The 22392-nt window shown below is 59.1% G+C and overlaps 1 protein-coding gene across 2 annotated transcripts in view; it reads left to right on the top strand.

The window, feature by feature from the left end:
• The window catches only part of LINGO1 (leucine rich repeat and Ig domain containing 1), a 238608-nt gene extending 219412 nt beyond the window's left edge, over positions 1–19196 (top strand). For both annotated transcript variants that reach the window (XM_067305383.1, XM_013957293.2), the window contains one exon: positions 16914–19196. In XM_067305383.1, coding sequence (XP_067161484.1) covers positions 16926–18767 — 1842 coding nt within the window. In that variant the 5' untranslated portion in view covers positions 16914–16925 and the 3' untranslated portion in view covers positions 18768–19196. The remainder of the gene's footprint in view (positions 1–16913) is intronic.
• Positions 19197–22392: the final 3196 nt, after the last annotated feature.

Here is a 22392-nt window from a genome sequence, read left to right as displayed (position 1 = left end):
AGTTGTTGGATGGGGGTTGCTGTAACAGCTCCAGGGGTGACACCTCTGTCTGGGTCGGGGGCTAGGCCCCATCTCCGTGAGCCTGGGGAACGCGTGTTTGCAGTGCGGAGATCTCTGTAAATGTCTGGGTGGAAAGTGCGACTCCACCACTGCCTTTGAGAAACTTCAGGCGGGGAAACTGCTGTAGAGCGCATGGAAATGGGCTTTCCCGTGCCACCTTTTGCAGATACCGACGTGGGAGCCGCCAGGGTGGGAACCGCTGCCCGCAGGACAGCCGAGCCCCGCCAGCCTGCCTGCTCCCGCTCGGCTTGTGGCCCCTGGGGAGTTTGCTTGAGCGTGGGCTGGTGGCTACATCACGGTTAGCACTGAGGGTACCTGTTGTCTAAGCCATTGGCTCGTGTTGAACCTCCGTACGTGGTACAAGCTAGTGTGAGTTCGGTGTCCCCATATGTCTCCTGGGCGAGAGGTGCTGTGCCCTGGATGGGCTGTGGATGGTCTCTGGTTTGAGCACTGTGTACAGGGAAGGAAGGTTCACAGGGAGACGTGAGCATCTGGGCTGAGTGGGGAGAGGATGAGAAGAGACCATTAATGCTGAAGGCAGCGAGCGCATGGGAGCCAAGAGGCAGGGTTTGCCTTTGCCTGTATTAAGTAGCTGTCAGGGCATCCTGGAGCAGAGCTTATGCTCGGCAGAGCCTCCGGTGCTCCTCAGCCTGGCAGATAGAGAGCATTTCTCTTCGGAGAGGTCCTGCCCTGCCTCTGGAAGTGAACCAGCCCCAGGCACGGCAGGAGATGGCCAAGGTCTGCTGGGCTCTCAGCTGAGAGGAGAGTGGAGCAGCAAAGCAGAGCTGCTCCAGGGCAGGGCGTCTTCCCCTGCGCTCCACCTCTCCGGGCTGTCCTTCCCTTGTACCTGCCCCATGGCTGGAAGAACAGCAGATGCGGTGGAGGAAAGAGGCAGGGGAGCCGCAGCCCCCCGTTCCCCCATTTCTCCCACCCAGCTGCAGAGGGGAGCTGGGAGCATGGGGGAAGCATGGTCAGATGGAGCAGGTCTCACCAGGCTGACAGGGTGTCCTCAGGAAATGCTCCTCTCGACCTCTGGCACAGGAATGGGGCCGGCTTCTCTCCGAGAGAGGGAGAAAAGGGGAATTTCTGAGAAGCTCCAGGCTTGTGACCCCAAGAGAGGCCCCCTACATCCTGCTGCTCAACCCCCCTTTGGCAGCTGGGTCACTGCGGCGATGCCCAGGCTGTTGCCCCATGGCCCGCGACTGCGCCGGCGGGTCCTGGTGGTAGGGACTAGGGATGTCTTGCTTCTCCAGCTCACCTTGCGTAGCGGCGAGCCTGCCTCGGCCAGCGGCACGTCACACCAGGGAGAGCTGGCACAGCGTGGTCCGGAGCGGCACGGCCGGCCGGCTGCAACTCCTCCGCAGGCCGGGACCTGACCCGACCCTCTGGCCAGCGCCTGAGCTGAGCGTAGGGTTTGGACGCGTTGGCTCCTCCTGGCGATGTGCGGTGTGGAGGGGTGTGCGTGTGTGTCCCCTCTAGCTTGGCCTTGTCACTTGTCACAGGAGCCAGCTGCCTTGTCCGGCTGAAAAAGAGCAGTGGGGAGGGAGAGAGGAAAGCATTAATAATACAGGAAATATAACTTAGGATTTCCTAGTCATTAAAATGAGTTGTGCAGGCAACAGATGGAGCTGGGTGAGTTCTTAAGACAAGGAGACAAGTCCACCTGCGTGGACCCGGGTGCGAAGCCAGTGTTAACTTTGTCGTCTTCAGCTTGTGATTAAAATTAGTGTCTGGCATCAGAGTTTAAACGATCTGCCCCGTCCGTGCTGCCCCGGCACTTTGCACGCTGCTCCTGAGCGGGACGGTCCCTGGGTGCGGGCAGGACAGAGGCCGGGGGACAGACGGGAGGCAGGCGGCATCGCAGAGCGCTCTGGTGCTCACACGCTACACAGCCATTTTCTGGAGCAGCCCAAACACAAGCAAAGCCGCGGCTGTGCTGGGGGGGCCGGCAGGAGCAGGTCGGCGGAGATGCCCGAGGCTCCCGGCAGCGGCTGAGCCGGGCGCGGGGCAGCCCCGTGAGCCGTGCTTTGACGGCTGAGCTCCCCAATTTGTCCAAAGGCAGCGTCCCCTTCCCTACGGAGGGAGTGTGTTTACCTGGCACTCAAACACATCGAATGCACCGAGTCAGCGCGTCTCCTCCCTTAGCTGCTAAATCCCGCGAAGCAAAGGGAGCAGGGTTTATTCTGGCATGAGCAGAAATGGCTTTTGGTGGGAAAAGAGCCAGAATAGCTCGTCAGGTAGTGGGGAAGGCCGGGAGGAGAGAGGAGGGCTGTAAATGCTGAACTCAAATCGAACAACCCAAGAAAAACAAAGGGAGAAATACAACTGAAGGCCACGGCCTCAATTTTATTCCAGTTCAGTTTTTTTCCCCCTCTCTCTCTCTCCATGTGGGGAAGGAAAAATTGGAGCTTGCAGAGGGGAATGGCTGCCTGGAGAGAGCTTGCCATGCCTTGGCCTCACGTCCGTGCTCCCCGTGCCCCTGGCTGGGAGGTGCCTACCTAACACCCAGTTTGGCTGGCGCTCTGACTCTGCGTCCCCCTGCGCGCGTGGGGTTTCCCTGCACCTCTGCTGGGCCTTTTTCTAGCTCAGGCCTTGAATAGACGTCCCTGCTCAAGCAGGGTCCTTTCTCACCAGCGTTGTCTCTTGTAGGGCTCCTAGGGAGCAGATGGGTGCAAGGGGCTGGGCGGGGGTGCAGGGCTGGTGGGACGTGGTGGGCCAGGGCACCCTGGAGAGCTGCTGGGCGCAGAGACAGGGCAGTGGGGACCTGGTCACACTGTTCAGCCCGAGCGCGTGGCTCCGTTCCCCTCTCTGCACCTTCCCTTGCGGCCGGGCTGGGAATTCGGCCGACGTCCTGGAGCGCCAGGGCAAAGCAGCAGCAGCTGCCTCAGCGATGAGCCGGGGCAGAAATGAATCGTTCTGCTCCAAGGCTGAGAAACAAGCGATCGACACAGCCTGAGGCCAGGGCGGGAGAAAGCAAAAGGCGAATAAACCCCAGGCCAGTGGCTTGCGGGGGGCTCCTGCCTTGCCCTGCGCACTGCAGGAGGGATGCTGCCAGGGGCACGTAATTCCAGCCGGGCACGCGGTGCCTGTGCCCTGGGCCTGAACCCAGGGCGCCTGCGTTTCCCAGCTTGCAGCAGGTTGATTTTGCAACCTCCGAGGCCTTTGCCTCTCCCTGGGCCCCTCGCACGGGCGTCCGCCGGTGCGTGCCAGCGCCAGGAGCCCGGGGGCACGACGGGGCTGGCTGCCGGCAAGGCGGGGAGCGTCTCCCCTCTGCGCCCCTCAGCCCGCTCGCCCACCCTGCTGCACCGGAGCCAGGCCGGCTCGGCCCAGGGCGCCGGGATGATGGATCAGCCCCTTTATCTCCATCAGCCAGGCTCCACGTGGCCTCTGCTCCCCTCGCTTCCCCCCTCAGCGCAGCGAGTGAGGAGGAAGACAGATTGCGCCAAGGTGGCCGTGTCTGAGCAGGCGGTGTTAATTGTTGGCTTGACCTGGGCAATTGAATAAATGCTAATAAATGCCACAGAGCGCCTTGTCTCCTCTTTAGCGCAGGCGGGGAGCGCGAAGCCTCATCCATCACGCAGAGCAGCGGGATGAGGCGCAGGTCATGCCAGCTGGCTCAGGAAGGCGCGAGAGCAGAGGGAGGGGTGGGTGGCAGGACCGGCTCTAGCAGAGGCCCAGCTCACGGCCGGCTCTTCTGGGCATTCGTGGCTGAGCGGAGGGATGGCCCATGCTCAAGGGACAGGTCATTCCCACCTCCCAGGACCTGTCAGCGATCTCAGCTGGCTCCTGGGTGAGCCAGGCCACCCTCTTTCATCTTCATGGCCCTGCTGTCACCTGAGCCTCCATCACCTCCCACACACAGCCCCGAAACCCATCGGAACAGCAGCTCTTTCCCAAAGGCTCTTAGCCGCACGTGGGAACGGGCTGGGCAGCAGCGCTTCTGGTCTCGTGCAGGGGCGCTCAGCTGGGTTTCATCCTCTCCCCTGGTTCAGCCCAGCAATGGCACTAGGACGCTTTGGTGCTTGCAAGCTGGGGCTTTCCAAGCCTTTGGGGGGATTTAGCTACCCTGGCCATGGATTTCAGGAGAAGATGCATGCTCAGAAATTTCCACCTTAATGTCAGAGCACAGCTTGGGCAGGGAAAAATAGTCACTGCACATCCGCTCTCTGGAAGAGGCAGTAAAACTGGGACACTCATTTGCTTTGGCTTTGCCCTACCTTTATATTATGGGTCCTCAAGTGCAGGGATGGGGGAAGCTCATTACTAAAGCACAGAAGATAGATAAAGAAGTCTCAGTACTACCTGAAATCAGGCAGGAATGGGAGGAGGCAAAGGACAAGCAAGGACATGGGGGGTTGGTACGGGAGGGGTCAGGAGCTGGGCAGCAGAGCTGGAGGAGCGCAGCGGCCGCAGAGCTCCTGGGGCCCTGCAGTGCCTGTCCTCAGGCCACTGCACCCGTCAGCAGAGCCACGGCGAGTCGGGTCGCCGGCTGCCTGGCCACTGTCCTGTCTGCCCAGGAGTGTAGGTGCTGGGAGGCGTGGGAGAACAGGGACATATATGGTGACCCTCCCCTGGGACACGCTCCTGGAAACGTACTGCTTTGCAGGGTATAGTTTTCTGTTTGCAGCCCTGTGCGTTTTCTTCCATAATTTTTTTTGTCTGCCTTTATAAGCCGGTTAGTTAGTTAGCTTCGTGGAGCCCGCAGCATCCTGCAGCAAGGGCTTCGCTGCACGTGTGGAGGGACGTCCCCATGCTTGGGTTGAACCTGCCACCAGTCCTTTGGGTGCCCCTCAGCACTTCTATCCCCACCCGACATCTCCAGCCCCCATTAGGGTTTCACGACCATCGCTCGTTCGTCCCACCATAAACATCTCTCTTCCCAGGGTTCTAGTTCCTGCCGCTGTCCCTCGTGCCGAAGCCGTTTCCACCACGGACTGTCTTGTTACCCTCCTCTGCTCTGCTCCAGGCTGTCGGCGATGCGGGAGCCAGGGCTGTGCGCAGGGTCACACATGCAGGGGCCACCTGGGCAGATGCCTTCTCCTCGTTTCTCTGGTCCTGTCCTAGCGATCCCCGATATTCAACTTCCGCAGGCTTTCGGAGACCCCCGTGGAGCGCAGGAGCGTGGGAGAGGGCCATGCCTAGCTGGGAAAGGCTCTCCCAGGCTTGGGAACAGGCCCAGGTGTCCCAGTGCCGCTGGCATGGCAGGGGCCGGGGAAGCCAGCGGCAGGGAGATCCCGCGCGCGGTGTGGCGTGGCGGCTCACGCCGGGCGGGTGCCTCGCACCGCTGCGGGGAGAGCGGCCGGCCGCGGGCTCGGCGCCCGCGCGGGGTGGGAGCCTGCCGCTGCCCGGCAGAGAAGGGGGCACAGCCTCTCCCCGGCACACGCGCTTCCTTAGCTAGGCACGCCGCCGCGAGCGACACCCCACCGCCCCTGCGCCTCCCGCGGGGCTCGGCCTCGGCCGGCGCTGCCCCTTTGGGGCTGGCTGGGTCCCCCGGCTGCACCGTCGGCTGCGGCGCTGGCCCTTCTCCGCTCGGCACGTCCCCTCGCTCCCCCGCCACCAGCCCTTTCCCGGCCTCCGCCGTCGCCTCCTCCTCCCGGCCTCGCCTGCGTTGCTCTTTGACATCTTGGTAGGACCCATATATATATATATATAATATATAATTTTTTTAATTTCCATTCTGTTTCTTCATCAGAATGCAAAACATTAAATATCTCTCTTGTAATTATGGTTAATTTTGTAACCAGCACCTTAATTGGATTGGTCTCCAATGGGGAATTCTCGTAGGAGGGAGAAGCAGAAATATTTTGACGTGATCTATTCTTTCAGCTCATTGTTTAGACTGGAGATGTCACGTGTGAAATGGGGAACAACTCATTGAGACCTTGGAGACAACCCGGAGGTGACTCGCGAAGTCTGAGCGCTCGCGGAGGCTCTGCCTCCTCCGCGCTGGGCTCGCCCGGCCTCGGCACGCTGCAGCACGTGGAACCCCCCCCCCCCCCCCCCCCCCCCCTTGCACGGCGAGCTGGGGCCACCTCGCTGCCCACGCCGGGCCGGGGAAGGCTCCTCGCCGCACACGTCGCGATGACAGCCGTGATTCCCCGCCGTGCCGTGCTGTGCCGTGCTGTGCCCCAGCGCTGCGTGCCACGGCGGCCGCGCGCCGGCGCTTGGCTGGAGGCGCGGTTTGCTCCAGGAACCCCCGTCCTTGGGCTGCTCTCGGCGCTGCCGTTCGTTAAACTGGCTCGTCCTCAGCCTGGTTGTCCTTTGCAATGGAAGTGCCCCCAAAAAAAACAGGAATTCCAAAAAAAAAATCAAGCGCTGCCTCCCCGTGCAGGAGGTTTGGGGCTGCAAAGGGCAGGTGAGGTGGTGGCATGAGCCCACGCGCCCCGGCACGGCACGGCTGCACATCCCCACGTCCCGCTCTGCCCGGGCACCGTGGGTGCTGCCGGCTGAAGGACAGGCAGGCTCAGCCAGGGCTCAGCGCAGTTTGTTTTTATCTAATCTATTTTATTGTTGAATGAAACAATAACAAGAAATACAGGCCCTGAAGACAAGCCATAAATAATGCAAAAAATCAAACAAGCGAGAAAGGGGGAAAGAAAAAAAGAATATACATGTAAAACCGGCACAAAGAAAGCCAGGCTGGGAAGAGGAATCTCTCTCCCCGCATTCTCCATCGCTCATGCTTTCTTCTGCTTCCTTTTTTTCTCTGCTTCTCTCTTTCTGCAAATTCCTGCGGCAGTATTTTTGTTATTACGCGAACTAAACTTAATAATATCGGGGAGAGAGATAGAGATCTGGCTGGCGGGAGAGAGTCCTGAGAGGAGATAGATGGAGAGCGCTGGGGCCTTTCGTCTCCGGCAGCGCTTGGAAATGCAGCGGTGCAGCTACTGGGGCAGGGTCCGCCCCGCGCTCCGACACCGGCGCCCCGAGCCGCCCTCGCCTCGGCAGCCGGGCCGCGGGGTGCCACGGGGCGCCGCGTCCCGCCAGCCGGGGCCGTGCTTCCTGGCGGCCACGGGGTGCCCGGCTCCTTGGCTGGCGCCGCGCAGCCAGCACTGCTGCTGGGTTATCCCAAAGCCGTCTTCTCCGCGCTGCTCGGCAGTTGCGGCGCTGCCGTTGTGCGAAGGCTTATGAGGCTGCCTATTTTAGGTAGTATAAAAATATCCAGGCCGGTCCTAAGCAGAGGTAAATCAGCAGGTTTCCCTGGAGTCAGCAAAGCTGCTGAGTTTATGGTCTCTCAAGTCCTGGCACTATTATCCTGGAGGTGGGTTTCCAGGGAGGATGCAGTGCTCCGGATAGTCCTTGTGCTTTTCCAGAATTAACAGGGTATTGCGCTGCTCGGGAGCGTGGTGTGGGAACAGAAGCGGTGCCACAAGTACAGTCTGACCTTTTACATTCAACATGAGAAACGTGCCCATGGTCTTTGCAAGCAACGTCATGCCGTCCTGCCGGAGCCGGAGGATGCGCTCGCCGGCCCCCGCTTGCCGTGGCTGCGCGGCGCGTGGAGCCGGGGTTTCGGCCTCAGCGAGCCAGCAGCAAGTGGGGTGACACGGTGGCCGAGACCGGGGCTGTCACGGGGTTCGCGTCCCAGAGCCGCCGGAGGGCTGGCGGCCGCCCCAGCCCGGCGCCAGGCACTGCTTCCGGGGATGCGGTGGTGTCGGAAATGCTTTGGCGGCGGCGGACAGCTCGAGAGGAAGGCGGTTGTCCCCCGGCGGCGGCTGGCCCCAGTCGCCCGCGGCCACCCCTGCCAGGCTGCAGCGTACGGACGTGCCAGCTGCACCCGACTCGGAGGAAACGCGCGCTGGCAGCGGGGTGACTTTGTAGCAGCCACGTTCGTGCCAGATCAGGTGTTGTCCTGCCGCTGACACAAGAGCAGGGACCTGGCACGCGCGCCCTACCGCTGCGCTCCGGCTGATTCAGCAGAAACGTGATAGCGGGCTGAGCCGGCCCGGCTGTGCCCGGCCCGCGGCGGAGCCACGCGCGGAGCTGCCGGTCCGTGCGGCAGCGCCCAGCCCGACGCGCCTCAGCAAGCGGCTCCATCACCCCGCTCCTGCAAGGCCATCGGCATCCTGGCTGCTCCCAGGCCTCGAGGCCGAAGCGACCATGAATGAGTGCATGGGGGAGTCCCGCCGGCAACTCCCGCGCCTGCTGCCTGCAGCTCTCCCGGGATGCTCAGGAGGAGCAGCCCAGGTGCTGCCGGAGCCCCTGCCCACGGGAAAGCCAAACCATGAGCTGGTTGCACCGACCTGGTCCCCCACGAGCGCCGCGGTGCAGAGCGAGGGTGCGTTGCTCCAGATAACCCTTTCCTAGCTCAGGAAGCAAATCTTCCCTCAAGTGCAAAGAGAAAGGATGGTTCCCAGCCGCAAGTGGGCTGTGCCGGGAGAAGAAGGCAGTTTTCTTCAGTGTCTGCAGGAACGGGACCATGGCTGGGGCTCTGGCAGCTGCAGGTTCACCGCGCTCCCCAGAAGGGATGTTTGCGGGAGCTGCCTCAGGAAAGGCCTCACTGCGAGATGCCCGGCTGGCTGTGGGCACATTGGGCCGAGCGTGGAGTATGCCTCTGCAACGCCATCTTGATCCTGGCAGCTCTCCCAGAAGACACTCTTTTGACCTTTCTTTCACCTCCTCGGTGCAAATGTTTCCATAGCCCTTAGAGAAGGCTGAGGTTTTTTCCATCCTTCTTGCACAGCTGCAGACTGGGGAGAGAAACATTTACAGAGCCCCTCATGCTGTGCTGAAGCCTGGGCTGCAGCCATGCCTCTTCTCCACAGCACTTCTCAGCACTCGAGTGCCCACTAAAATGTCCAGGTGACCCAGTCCCAGGAGTCCCAGGGAGACGTGCTGGAGAAAAAAGGAGAAAAACCCTACTCAACCAGCTGGTCCATGTCCTTTCCAGCCCGTCCCAGGAAGACATCCCCCTCCTGGTCTCCTGCTGACCTTGTCTGAGGTGACTCAAGTGATGGAGCCTCTAGACCAACCGTTGGGAGATGTTCCCCCAGTGAACCAAGCTCTCCTGCTCTTTGTCTTTGAAAGCAGAAAAACTCCCAACCTCTTCCCACTTGCCTGACATGGAAAATGTCAAACTGACAAATGACGCTCGCTTGGGCAGTGGGGGCCAGCCCGCATCGCAGGCCCCTCGCTCAATGCGTAGGGGAGCAGGGCTGGCTCAGCGCCCAGCTCCACGGTGCTCTGCACCCTTACAGTTCTCATTTATCTCTTGCTATCTCAGGGCTTTACACCTGAGGCACCCACAGCTGCCTTTGCAATTACTTATTGATCACTTGTCAGGATGTTTTCTTTGCTGATGGGTCACTGAAGCATGTGCAGCCAGAAAGAGAGCGAAAAGCCTTTAAAAATGAGGGAGCAAAAGTGTGTGGAGGGCAAGCAGCACTAGCACAGAGACAAGTGGCCTCAGCAAAAAGCTCTGAGCTTCAGCATCCTGCAGAGACGGCCGAGGTCTCCATCCCACCTCCCTGAACCTAGAACTTGCCCCTGCCCTCCGGGGCTGCAAACCTCTCCCAAGGTTGGCTCTGGGCCATCATTGCTCATCTCCCCACTCCTCACATCCATCCCTTCATGGAGGTGAACAGATTCACAGCTGGGGTTCCCCAACAGGGAGCAGCCCGGAGCTAAACCAGCAGACGACCACCCAAAGCATCTCTTCCAACTTGCTGGTCCCACAGCCCACCTCAGCGCCCTGCTCCACGCCACCTTCCCTCCCCTTTTACTCTGCTCTCCTGCGTCATTTGGCTTGATGCTTCCCCGACTTAACCAGCGTGACACAGTGGGGCGCAGCATACTGCATGGCAGAGCCCGGGGCCACGAGAAGGTCGTGCTTGCGCGGCGGTGCTGCCGCGGGGCGAGAACAGCGGGGTGTCTGGTGCCAGCCAGGCTCAGAGTGCCGGAAGGGGATTTGCATCTCAGATATGTCTCAGTGCTCTTCTCCAGCCTCAGAGCAACTGCCACGGCGGATCAGGTTGCGGCGCACCTATTTCAGGCTCCCGCCTCACAGCAGCAAAAACTTCAGCAGCCAGAACAAAATTTCCCCGCTGGATAATTGTGCAAGCGCATGGATGAGAGGGAGCCCGTGACCCCAGCCACTTGTGGCTGGCTCTCGCTCCTCAAGGAACCCTTTTGAGCCACTAACCATTTTCTCCACCCTTCTCAACTCCCCTCATGCTGCTTCTGGAGGGTTTCAAGCCAGGGAGACCAGGACAGGACACAGGACCCCAAGGAAGACCAACCCTTTGCACTGCAGCAGCCGGGTTTCACGCCCTTCGTTAACAGCCCAGCTGTTAATGAAGGCCCTATGGAAGATGGTGGATTTCCATGAGCCGCCAAGACACTCTCATGGTGCTGCGCAGGCTAAAAAGGGCCCTGACAGCCTAAAACACAGAGCGAAGGGAAGGGGCAAACCAGAACCATAGGGAGCAAGGCAGGCTCTCAGGTCACTAACCCAAGGAGTGCCCAAGCCCAGCGGCTCTGGCTGCTGGTTGAGCCACGGAGCAGCGCTGTGCCTCCCGTTGTCCAGTCCTTATTCCCTGCAGCAAGTCTGCAGCGTGCACAGGGCTTACTTTAGCATCTCGCATTTTGGGTTCTTTTCCCTTACGTGAAGCAGCGTGGTGCAGGGAAGAGCTGCGCAGCAATAGCAGCGGGAATCGGCAGCAACACTTGAAGGACAAAAGAGGAGACCAGAGGCAAAGGAAACCTCTGACCACCTCCGCCTCGAACAGCAGCGCTTGGAGCAGGATTGGGCTAGCGCCGCCCCTGCCTGGGGCGCGAGAGCGGGGCTGAGGGAGCGGCGAAGGGCCCGGCCACCACAAGGGAACGGGCTTCCTCCATGCTACATGCCCTGGGCCCTCTCGCCCAGCTGTCCCCCGTGTGCCCTGGGGAGCCCGGCAGCTATTGCTGACTTCTGGGCTTCGGAGCTTGCGTGGGAAAAGAGGAGGAGGGAGGAGCAGGTCAGGGAGGGAGAGAAAGAGCGAGCGAGAGAGAGCAAGACAAAGAACCAGGGCCCACAAATGCATGTTGGACGCGGAGGGAATGATGGAGCGAGGAGGAAATAGGCACGAACGTGTCTGGCAAATTAAAGCTTCTGCCTTTGTTTTGCTGCTTTGCAGATAGCTACAGGAACACTTAGTGCAGAGCCCGGGGTCTGGATAAGCAACTCTTTTAGCAGCAGGAAAGGTTGTTAAATATTTATTTGTAAACCTGGAGTCTTTATCTCTAAAATGTAGTCAAGTTCAATAAAATTTGATTTAGCCAGAGCAGCTTGGAGGAGACGAGAGCACTGACTCCGAATACCACGCCATGGAGGTTTTGTGCAACACCGGCGAGCCGGGGCCAGTGGTGAGCCCGGGGCTGACCCGCAGCCCCACGCAGCCGGGGTGCTGGGGACCCACCACAGCACGGGGCTGGGGACACCCGCCAGGGCTGCTCCTGGGGGTCCGGGGCCAGGTCGGGTGCTGCGCTCCTCCTCCCCGGCCTGGCTGAGCCACCAAAGCACAGCGGGGCCCCGGGGATTTGGCTGGCTTTGCCCTAAATTGCCCGTTGTCGTAGAGGCTCTCAAAAGCATCTGGTTCAAGGGTGACCGTCGCCTGCTCTGTAATTTATGAATGCCAGGTGGGGGTTTAGCTGACGCGGGGATTTTGCTGTTTGCTTGCTGTCGGCCGGCAGAAGCTGCCGAGCGCTCGCTGTCCACGCAGCAAACCCACATGCCCAGCCGGGCGCCCGCCGGGGCTGGGGCTGGGGCTGGGGCCGGGGCCAGGGCCAGGGCCAGTTTGGCGGGGAGCAGGGCTGTTCTCGCATGCTGGGGTGATCCCCGCTCACGCCGTGACAGGCAGCGCTCCGGGCCGGCCCGGGGCTGCGGTTGCAGGCTCAGGCCTGGACCAGCAGCTTCCCTGCCGCAGCTCTGAGCCCAGCCGGGGAAAACCAGCAGGTCCTGCTGGATTTAGCACGGAGGCAGCGCGGCCAGGCGCTCCCATCTGCTCCTCTCTTACTGATTTTGGCCGCCTGCCTTGGAGGAGGGCGCTGCGCCTTGGGGCCCCGTACCGAGGCGGCAGGCTGGAGAGGATGGGGGCACTCAATGCCGTGTCTGTGGGCATGAGGTTTTTTTTGTTGGTTCACACTGTCATCTTTGTCTAACATCAGTAAATCCAGCAGCTGCTCCTTTCTCATCTGTCCTTTTTTTTTTTAATGTAACAAATGAGAGCCATGTTAGGGCCACATCTCTCCCTCCCGGTGCCCGGCCTGGGCAACTCAGCCACCTGGCCTGATCCTGGCGGGCAGCACACGCTGGGGCACCTGGAGGCACTTGGGCAATCAAGTGTCGGGCAGGTTTCATGGTCCCTTTTGGAGCAAATTTGGGAGGCATCGAATGTTGCAAAGCCCCCAGTGGCACTTTGTCTCCGCCACCTCCCAGCTTCCTACAGGCTCCAAGTCCCCCAGAGCAGCCACCGGCTTCTCTGGCCTGGGGACACCAAGCCCTTTCCCTAAGATTGCCCTAATGAAGGTGCCCAAGCCCGCTTGGGCGCTGCCTGCAGCCCCGTCTGGCCCAGCTGGCAGGGACAAGCCCATGTCCTGCCAAAACGTGGTGGCTTCTTGCAGCAGAAGGACCAACACATGGACATCTGCAACTGGGGGCTGAGATGGTTTGCTGACGCTAAGGAAATCCAGCCATGGTGGGGACATGTGTAATAGTTGCCAAAACTGGGGTTTGGTTGTTGACCTCGGATCATGATTTCAGTCATTTTTGGAAGGGCGCCTCTTGATAGCCACTGCACCTTGAGGCATATCTGTTCCTCTCTGAAGTGTCCAGAGGTAAATGGGAAACAGACGTGATTTAAAGCTCATCTTAGCCCTGAATTTTCAGCTTATTCATTGTCTTTCTCTCAAAGCTCTTATGTGACTCTGGCTATTAAGATTACTGATGTTTTTGTCAGGGATTGTATTTATTGTGGATTTAAATTTAGCTGAGACCTAATAACACGTGAGGCGTGTCTAGACTTTAATTCTATGCAAGTGGGCTTGTCTGGGCTCTAATGACATGCAGATTTTGCGTTGTTCATTTATCATCTGTTGGCTTATCGTTTACCTCTTGGCCAACGAAGCCTTCGTTTCTGCACGCAGGTTTGGCCGTTGTTTCTCACGGCCAAGGCCGTGCAGTCGCTCGCAGGCCCAGGCTGGCAGATGTAGCAACTCTGGCGTGCCGCATATACTTAGACCTAACCAGACGGACCATCGTGCTGCGAGACTTAGGACCCGTTCCTGAGCTGATGTAAATCAGCCGGAGCGGACCCGGAGCTACGCTGATTTATGCCGGCTGCGGTCTAGCCCCTCGCTGGGGTCTGTCCGACAGCGGGCTGGACTTGAGTGTGCTGCCGCAGGCTTTCCCGGGAATAGAAAGCTGGGAAAAACAGAACGGCAGGCGAGACTAGGACAGGGCTCTTGCAAGGCCACATGGCAGCACAGGGCCAGATTTACTGCAGGTGCAATGCCCTCGCTGCTGGCGCAGAGGCAGGATTTGGCCCTGCGGAGGCCCAGGCTGACGCGGGAGCGTGCACAGGGAGGCGCCGGGCAGGACTTGGCCCTCGGCGCCCATCCCGCGCCCATCGGCACTGGCGCGTAGTCGCACGCAGGGGCAGAGTGGGACGTTTCCGCAAAGAGCACATCCAAATAAGGCTGCTGCCTGTCAGTCTAATGAGCTGAAGGCTTTTCAGTCTGGGATAATTAAGCCCCTTAGACCACATTTTGTTTTGCATGCGGTGTTTTGCTTGCTTTGATGGCTTTCTCAGCATGGCCGTGAGGAGTGGGAATTGCTTTCTGAGAAATACTGGCCAAGGGAGGCTGCTCGGAGCCAGCGTGTGTTTGCAAGCGGGTCTGGGCACAGGAGCACCACCTGCGCAGCAGGGCAGGAGCAGGAGCAGGAGCAGGAGCAGGAGCAGGAGGAGGAGGAGGAGGCCTTCGCATCTGCCACGTCTCCAGCGCCGGGACCCTGGCGGGCCCATGAGAGCCCAGCTGGGAAGCGCCACACCGGGAGCCGCAGGCCAGCCGGCATTTCCCGTGCTGCCCAGCGCGGTCGGCAGTACCCAGGCGACAACGCGGGAGGTGACGGATTGTAAATACCCGGCGCACGGCTCGTTGCAGCCTGGCCCGGGCCCAGGCGAAGCCACTGGAAACGTTTCTGCCGGACTCAGGGGTGCTGGATCACGTCCACCGAGAGGGACCCGTCTGCTGGCCGAGACGCGCAGGAATCGCCCCAAAAGCGCCGCCCCTGGGCCCCCCGCAGCGCGCAGCCCTGCCGCGGGGGTGCGCGGGAAAGGCCGCTGGAGACGGACGGGGAACCGGGATGAAACCGCCGGAGGGTTTCTGTGGGACGCCCGCAGCTCACACCCGAGCGAGCCAGGCCCCAGGGCCGCGCGGTGCCGAGGCCTCGCGGTTGCGGAGGTGGTGGCGGAGGATGTTTTTATGGCCAGTACCTCATCTTTCATCCTTGCGCCTTGCAAAAAAAATTTTTTTGAATAATTTTTTTGGAACAAAATTTATACTTGGGCCACATATCTATATGAAATGAGGAATATAAACAGAAGCAATGAAAGTAATACAGAAAATCTGTAACAGACCCATAAATAGTGCTAGAGCAGGGAAAGTAATGCACAGGATATATAATGATGGATATAAACTGAACCAATGAAAGTAATGTATTGAGTATATTCAGCGATAGCCATAAATAGCATTAGTGGAAGCAATGCAGAGCGTACACATTACAATAGATATAAACACAGTCCGGAGCAGCTATACATCCAATATGCAATATTAATATGATTTGATCCCTCGTAACAGCTCGAACACCACAGAAAATAAATGCAACAGAAGCAGCGTGACAGGAGCTTTTGCGTCCGCTTGCCGCTGTGATGGGGTTGTTTATGGTCCGGAGGCACAAGCGGCCTTCGCCAGGCCATAACTCGCCGTGAATAACTTCATAGAGCCGGCGGCGGCTCCGCTCCCAGGCTGCGCTCGCCCGCCGCGGCCGGCGGCTCCGCGTGCCCGGCGGGGCTCCCGGACCGCGGCCAGCGGCTCCCCGGCACCTGCTGGGCAGGGCCAGCTCTGCGCTCTCCCGTCCGCCCGCCCGGTCCCCGCTGCTTTGCAGACTGTGCCGTTGAGGGTGAATGTCCAAGCCGGGGCTTGGGGTTTCTTCTGGACGCTGTAGCTGCCCATGGTCTTCCCCGCTCTGCAACGAGAGGCCACAAAAAGCAGAAGGGGACGAGAGCTTGTCAAATGCTTTTGCTGGGGATCCCAGAAGCAAAGAGATGGCGGCTGCCGTATTTTCTTACTTTTTTTCCTCGGAGGTCACAGCCCCCCAGGGATCCTTCCCAGCAGCTCCCAAGCGGCTCGCGGCTCTGCTCCCCAACGCCAGCGCCGGCTGAGAGGGCCTGGCACGCGGCACGCGCGAGTCCAGGTGCCTGTACGACTGGGAACCATGGGGCAGGCGCCGAAACCCAGATGCTCCCGAGCCGGGGATGCTGGGGGCCGCCTGGCACGAGCGCGCGGAGGAAGAGCCCCGGCCCCGCGGAGCCGGTGGCTGCTGCCTCCCGCTCAGCAGCACCCGCTGCCGGCCGAGCCGGGCAGGGGCTCCGCAGCCTCCTCGGTCTGTCCGCCAGGCCGGTCCCGCAGTCCGCTCCTCTGCATTTGCAAAGCAGCCTTTATATTCAGGCTCCATCTACAGGGAACTGAATAATTTCAAGAGCTTAAAATAGGATGTAGATAGATGTGTTTAGTGGTGGTTTTTTTTAAGAAGCCGAGGAAGCGCGCTCTGTCTGACACAGCTTCCTCAAGGCTTTTCACTCAAATCTGAGCACGTTCAATCACCAAGTCAAAAATTGGGGCATGGAGGGGAGGAGGAGACAGAGTTTTAGCCAAAAGGCTGGATTTCTGCTGGCAAACGAGGAGCTCCTCATCCCAGCTCCCCACGCTGTGCCTTTGGCCTCCTCACGCAGGCAGAGGAGGTTGGCCTCCCTCTCCGAAGGGGTCCACGGTGTTCGCCTGGGTCATCTGTAGCCCTCAAATGTTTTGGGGGACAGAAAGGGAGCGTGCAGCCGGCCTGTGACACCAAGACCCGGGAGAGCGCTGGGCGAAGGGCCCCTGTTCCACCCCTGTCAGCAAAGCTCATCGCTCTGCCCCCAAACACAGCTTTTATTCTTGATTCAACCATTGAACCACATGTCTTGATGCCTCAGTTTTCCTGGCAGGCCCCTGTCAGTCTAAATGAGGCAGAGCTGGCCCCCTGCTATGCCCATGGCCCATCTCAAGGCACATTCAATAACCAAGAGCAGCAGCTCCCACCTGCTGGCGAAGGGTGACATGGACCATTTAGTCCCCTTCTGTTTGCAGGGTTGAAGTCCTCCAAACCAGTGGGGAAGCCAGGGGACAGCAGTCCCACAGCTCAGGGATGGTCCCCTGTTAACCAGGCCCCTTCCTTTGCTCAGTGACCAGGTGAGCCTGGAAAAGGTGGATGAGCCCAAGCCCTGCAAACAGCTAGGAGGGCTGAGCCAAAGCGTGAGCTGATGCTCTGTGCCGGGCCAAGCAGTCATCTCTTCTCCAAAGGCCTCCCCACAGCGTACAGACCACACACGAACCTGTGCATGTCCTGTGGTGGGGAGTGTTTGCTGTGTGTATTGAAATATTGGGGTTAAGTGCCTAGAGAGGTCCGATCTTGCCCACTGTGTGTTAATGTCAGCTCTGCCAGGACAGTAAACCTAGCGGCATGCTCGCGGCAGAGTGCCTCGTGCCATGGTTGTGCCTGTCGGTCGCTCATGTCCTCCTTTGTTTTCTCTCCCCCTCCCGCACCGTGTTACCTGCAGGTGAGAGATAGGATGATAGCGGGGGAGGCGAGTATGCGCAGCCCAATCCTGGCCTGCTGGCAGCCTATTCTCCTCCTGATGCTGGGATCCATCCTGTCCGGCTCCGCCACGGGCTGCCCGCCGCGCTGCGAGTGCTCTGCCCAGGAGCGCTCCGTGCTGTGTCACCGGAAGCGATTCATGGTCGTCCCAGAGGGGATCCCGACTGAGACCAGGCTGCTGGACTTGGGCAAGAACCGCATCAAGACGCTCAACCAGGATGAATTTGCCAACTACCCTCACCTGGAGGAGCTGGAGCTAAATGAGAACATTATCAGTGCCATTGAACCTGGGGCTTTCAACAACCTCTTCAACCTCAGGACACTGGGGCTCAGGAGTAACAGACTCAAGCTGATCCCTTTGGGGGTGTTTACTGGACTCAGCAACCTTACCAAGCTAGATATTAGTGAGAACAAAATTGTGATCCTCCTAGATTACATGTTCCAGGACTTGTACAACCTGAAGTCTTTGGAGGTCGGGGACAACGACCTTGTCTACATCTCCCACCGGGCCTTCAGCGGCCTCAACAGCCTGGAGCAGCTGACCCTTGAGAAATGCAACCTGACCTCCATCCCCACGGAGGCCCTGTCTCACCTGCATGGCTTGATTGTGCTGCGGCTGCGCCACCTGAACATCAACGCCATCCGGGATTACTCGTTCAAGAGGTTATACAGGCTCAAGGTCCTTGAGATCTCACACTGGCCCTACCTGGATACCATGACATCCAACTGCCTCTATGGGCTGAACCTGACCTCCTTGTCCATCACCCACTGCAACCTGACGTCCATCCCGTATGTGTCAGTGAGGCACTTAGTTTACCTCCGGTTCCTGAATCTGTCCTACAACCCCATCGTCACCATTGAGGGCTCCATGCTCCATGACCTGCTCAGGCTGCAGGAGATTCAGCTGGTGGGAGGTCAGCTCACCATGGTCGAGCCCTTTGCCTTCCGCGGCCTCAATTACCTGCGCATCCTGAACGTGTCGGGGAATTTGCTGACCACCCTGGAGGAGTCAGCCTTCCATTCGGTGGGGAACCTAGAGACGCTCATCCTCGACAACAACCCCTTAGCCTGCGACTGTCGGCTGCTCTGGGTTTTCCGGCGGCGATGGAGGTTGAACTTCAACAAGCAGCAGCCCACCTGCTCCACCCCCGAGTTTGTCCAGGGCAAGGAGTTCAAAGATTTCCCTGATGTCCTCCTGCCCAACTATTTCACCTGCCGCCGAGCACGGATACGGGACCGCAAACCTCAGCAGATCTTTGTGGACGAAGGCCACACGGTCCATTTTGTCTGTCGGGCAGATGGGGACCCACCTCCCACCATCATGTGGCTCTCTCCCCGGAAGCACCTCATCTCTACCAAAACCAACGGGCGGCTCACTGTCTTCCCTGATGGCACGCTGGAGGTGCGCTACGCCCAGATCCAGGACAACGGCACCTACCTATGCATTGCCAGCAACGCAGGTGGCAACGACACCATGCTGGCCCACCTGCACGTGCGCAGCTACTCCCCAGACTGGCCCCACCAGCCCAACAAGACCTTCGCGTTCATCTCCAATCAGCCCAACGAGAGCGATGCCAACAGCACGCGTGCCACCGTGCCTTTCCCCTTTGACATCAAGACTCTCATCATTGCCACCACCATGGGCTTCATTTCCTTCCTGGGCGTCGTGCTCTTCTGTCTGGTGCTCCTCTTCCTATGGAGCCGGGGGAAAGGCAACACCAAGCACAACATTGAAATTGAGTACGTGCCACGCAAGTCTGACGCGGGCATCAGCTCTGCCGATGCACCACGCAAGTTCAACATGAAAATGATTTAACCAGGCAACAATTTGCAAATAATAATTTTTTTTTTAAAAAAAGAACAAATGAACAAATAAAAAATAATTAAAAAAACAAACATTGCTACAAACATACCGACCTCTCTCCTTCCACCACACCCTTCACCCCTCTCCAAACCCACCGCACCTGCACCGTCACCACCTCTTTTTCCTCCTCCTCCTCCTCTTTATACCAGGAAAACATTCAGCTGATGTCTTCAGGACTCCCATGTTTGTAAGGACTTTGTCTGATGGACTCTGGTGTCAGATATAACTCTAAGAGGGAAAAACAACAGAGGGGGGAAAAAGAAAAAGAAAGAGAAAAGAAATAAAATCAATAAAAAGTTACGAACTTTCTTCTGTAACTGATTTCAATAATTATGGATTTTTATGAAAACTTGAAATAATAAAAAAACCCTATTTCCTATAGATAGTTGGAATGCAAAATCTTGACTTCTTGATCTGTCCGGTTCTGTATCCCTGGTTAGCGCTTGGGCTCTCCCCTTCCTGATGCTCTCGCCTCGGAGGCATTTTCGCCCACTGACGCAAAGGGCTCAGAAAAGGCACCTTCCACGGGGACAGGTGAGGCCCTGCACAGCACCGAGAGGAGTTTGACTTTTTTTCCTGACGACCGGTTGTGTTTTTATAGCCAATTCCCTTTAACACCTTTCTCTCTGGCCAGCTCAGCCCTGCAAGCCCTGGGGAGGCCGAGCAGCAGCTCTGATGTGCCCACGTAAGCAGTAATTAGCCGTGTTTGCCGGTCTCCTGCCCTCCGCAAGGTGAGAAGGATGTGAAGCCCCACCACGGGGCAGCCCAGGGGCAGGTACCAGCATGTTGTGCCCACAGGCTGCGAGCCGGCCGTGCCAGGCTTCGCCCCAGGCGTCCCGGGAGCGGGGCTCCCCGTGCGGGAGGCGAGGACGCCGCGGCACCCATCGTGAGCAGCAGCACCGCGTCTCCTCGTTCACAGGGGACGAGCCTCCTCTGGCACTGGGCTCTGCGGGTGGTGGTGCCCGCAGCGAGAAAGCGGCTCCCCGTGCCCAGGGCTGACAGACGCTGCGGGGCCGTTAGAGCGATGCCCTCCCTGCGCCGGTGGCAGCAGCGCTCGGTGTCTCGCGGAGCCCCAGGCCACCCCCCGCAGCATCCAGGCACCCTCAGCACCCACCCTGCCTGCTTGCAATGCCTCTCACTGCGCCTTTCGTCCCGACCACTGGCAGCCAGCCTCTAAGCACCCTCCGGCACCTCCGAGGCAATCTGGCTTGCAAGAAACCTTGTCTGGAAAAATAAATACATATATGAATACTCACGCGCAGAGCCGAGTGAGAGGGAGCAGGCACGGGGCTGCAGCGGGGAGGTGGTGCAGGCTGTCATCTCGCTGTCTGCCCCGCAGTGCCAGCCCCAGCGCACCCATCACCGTGGCGTCTCGGCCGCCACTGGTCCTTGGGAACAACAGTCCTTCCCGGTGACCAGAGCAGCGAGGCTACAGCACATGCTCTGAAAAAAAAAAGCATTGGCGTAAAGGCTTTGTACAGCAAATGAATTAAAAGGAGCAAGTCAGGAGGGCACGCGCAGAGGGAGCGAGCGAAATTAAGAGACGGGGAGCGATGGGGAATGCGATGTTTCAAGTTAAGCTTTGAAAGCAAGCGAAGCTTCATCAAACAGGCTCAGCCCTTCCCCAGTTGGGCTTTGCCAATATCCCAGCCTCCAGAAGAATTTAATTAAAAGGCAGTTCTCCTGACGGGAACGGCAGCGATTCCCTTGGTGCAGGCCCGGCAGCAGCAGCAGCAATAGGGCACCGCCACGCGGTTCCCGCGTCCAAGGGGATGGGAACCCACGGCCACTGGGGCAGGGGCCAGCGCGTGGCTGGGGCCAGGCCGCAGGCAGCTTTTTGGCTCACTGGACATCTCCGGAAGGGTTTTTCCTGCCAAGGCAGCACCAAAGACTGGTGCTGGGCTGGGAGCTTCCTCCCATGGGCAGCATCTTCTGCCTGGCACCCTGGGGACCAGGGACTCCAGCCAACAGGTCCTGGGGTCACCCGGCCCCAGAGAGGTGACATCATGCCCCCAAATAAATCAGGAGTTACCAAAACCCCCCAAACCTCTGATTCCCGCCCCATGGGGACCAGCCCTGCAGTGGACCAGCGCACTGCCAGGTGCCGGCCCAGGGGCTGCTGCAGGAGGCGCTCCAAGAAACAGGTCCAGGCGACGGCCTCGGATCCGGAGCGAGCCCAGCGGCCGCGGCTGCAGGGCTGTTGCCAGCTCCGGTCGCTCAGCACGTGGCTGTGAAGCGCGGCCGAGCGCTCCCCTGCGCCCGGGGGACACGCGCGGGACGCTGCCCCGCGTCTCTGGGCCCCCTCGCTCACCGGAGTGGAGGAGCGGAGATTCACGTGCTTCAGTTGCAGCACGCTTAAGGAGTCCTCAGGGATCAAAGTCACTGCAACGTAATAAAAAATAAGAGACAGGAACCTGGAGCGCGAACAGGAGAGGAATGGATTTTCTTTTCTTCCAGCAATGTGCCAATCTAGAAAATCAAGCTAAAACATCTGTGTTTGCTGGGAGGGCAGTATTTTTTGCTGGTTTCAGCTTTGCATTCATCTTGAAACAACATATTTTGCGTTTCTTTCTCCACAGTGGGTTTCATGGGCTTTGATTTGTTAGCTTCTCATTTCTAACCATCTTTCCTGTTTGTACACCTTTGAAACCAAAGCATTTTTTTAAAGCCTTTTGCTTTTTTCTTTTAAAAAGAGCCAAAGCAAAATGCTTCTTTCCTGATTTCTCCTGCCCCCACTGTCTGCAACCATCTTTTTCAGTGGGCTTGATATTAAACCACAAGTAACGATGCACAAAACGAGGCCCCAGCTCAGGGGAAGGCCGGCGGCCCAGCCCGTGCCGCGGCGCTGACGCCCGCGAGCCTGGCACCCGGCGCCCGCTGGCAGCAGCTCCGCCTCGGGCGCGGAGGGGAGCTGGGCCAGGCTGGGACATGGCCTGAGCCCTGCCGAGAGGGATGCCGAGAGCCTTGCGCATTAGGTGTAGAAATCTCTATTTAAGCTTTGTTGCCAGGACTGACAATAATTCAATCAGCCGCTCATCAGGCGGCAGAAAGGGGGGGGGGTCTCCATGTTCCCGGACAGCTATTAACACTACTGATCTGAAAGAGCTTTTTAATTGACTCCAGTTATCCTTTTTAATGCCGTAATTAAAAGAGCTAATTCAACACACACAGATTTAAAAAAAAAAAATAATAACCAAGTCCAACAAGGTATTTGCTGCATGCGTGTCCCAGCAATCAAAGGGAGGCAGGAGTCCTTCACTGTTAAAAAGAAGCTTCAAAAGAAGAGGGAGAAAGAAAATCATCTTTGTCCGCGTACCGTCTCCGGCTGTGCTGGCGCAGCATTTCTCGCAGCCCTCAACCCCGTCGCCGCGCTGCCCTTCCCCAGCGCGAGCTGCCAGCGGAGGCAGGAGCTGCGCCTGCCAGCCCCTGCCGGGGAACCGGTGCGCGAACCTAAACCATTTCGGGGAACGCACAGCACCCACATCGCCCCTGCGAACCCACGCGGGCCGCCCACGCGCCCGGCTGCCCCACGCGCCCGGCCCGCTGCCTCCCTGCCCGGCGCTGCGGCCCCAGCTCG

Source organism: Apteryx mantelli, chromosome 15 (genome assembly GCF_036417845.1).
Source record: "Apteryx mantelli isolate bAptMan1 chromosome 15, bAptMan1.hap1, whole genome shotgun sequence".
Classification (NCBI taxonomy): Eukaryota; Metazoa; Chordata; class Aves; order Apterygiformes; family Apterygidae; genus Apteryx; species Apteryx mantelli.
Note: the sequence above shows the minus strand (reverse complement) of the source record. Positions and strands in the feature narration are given on the sequence as shown.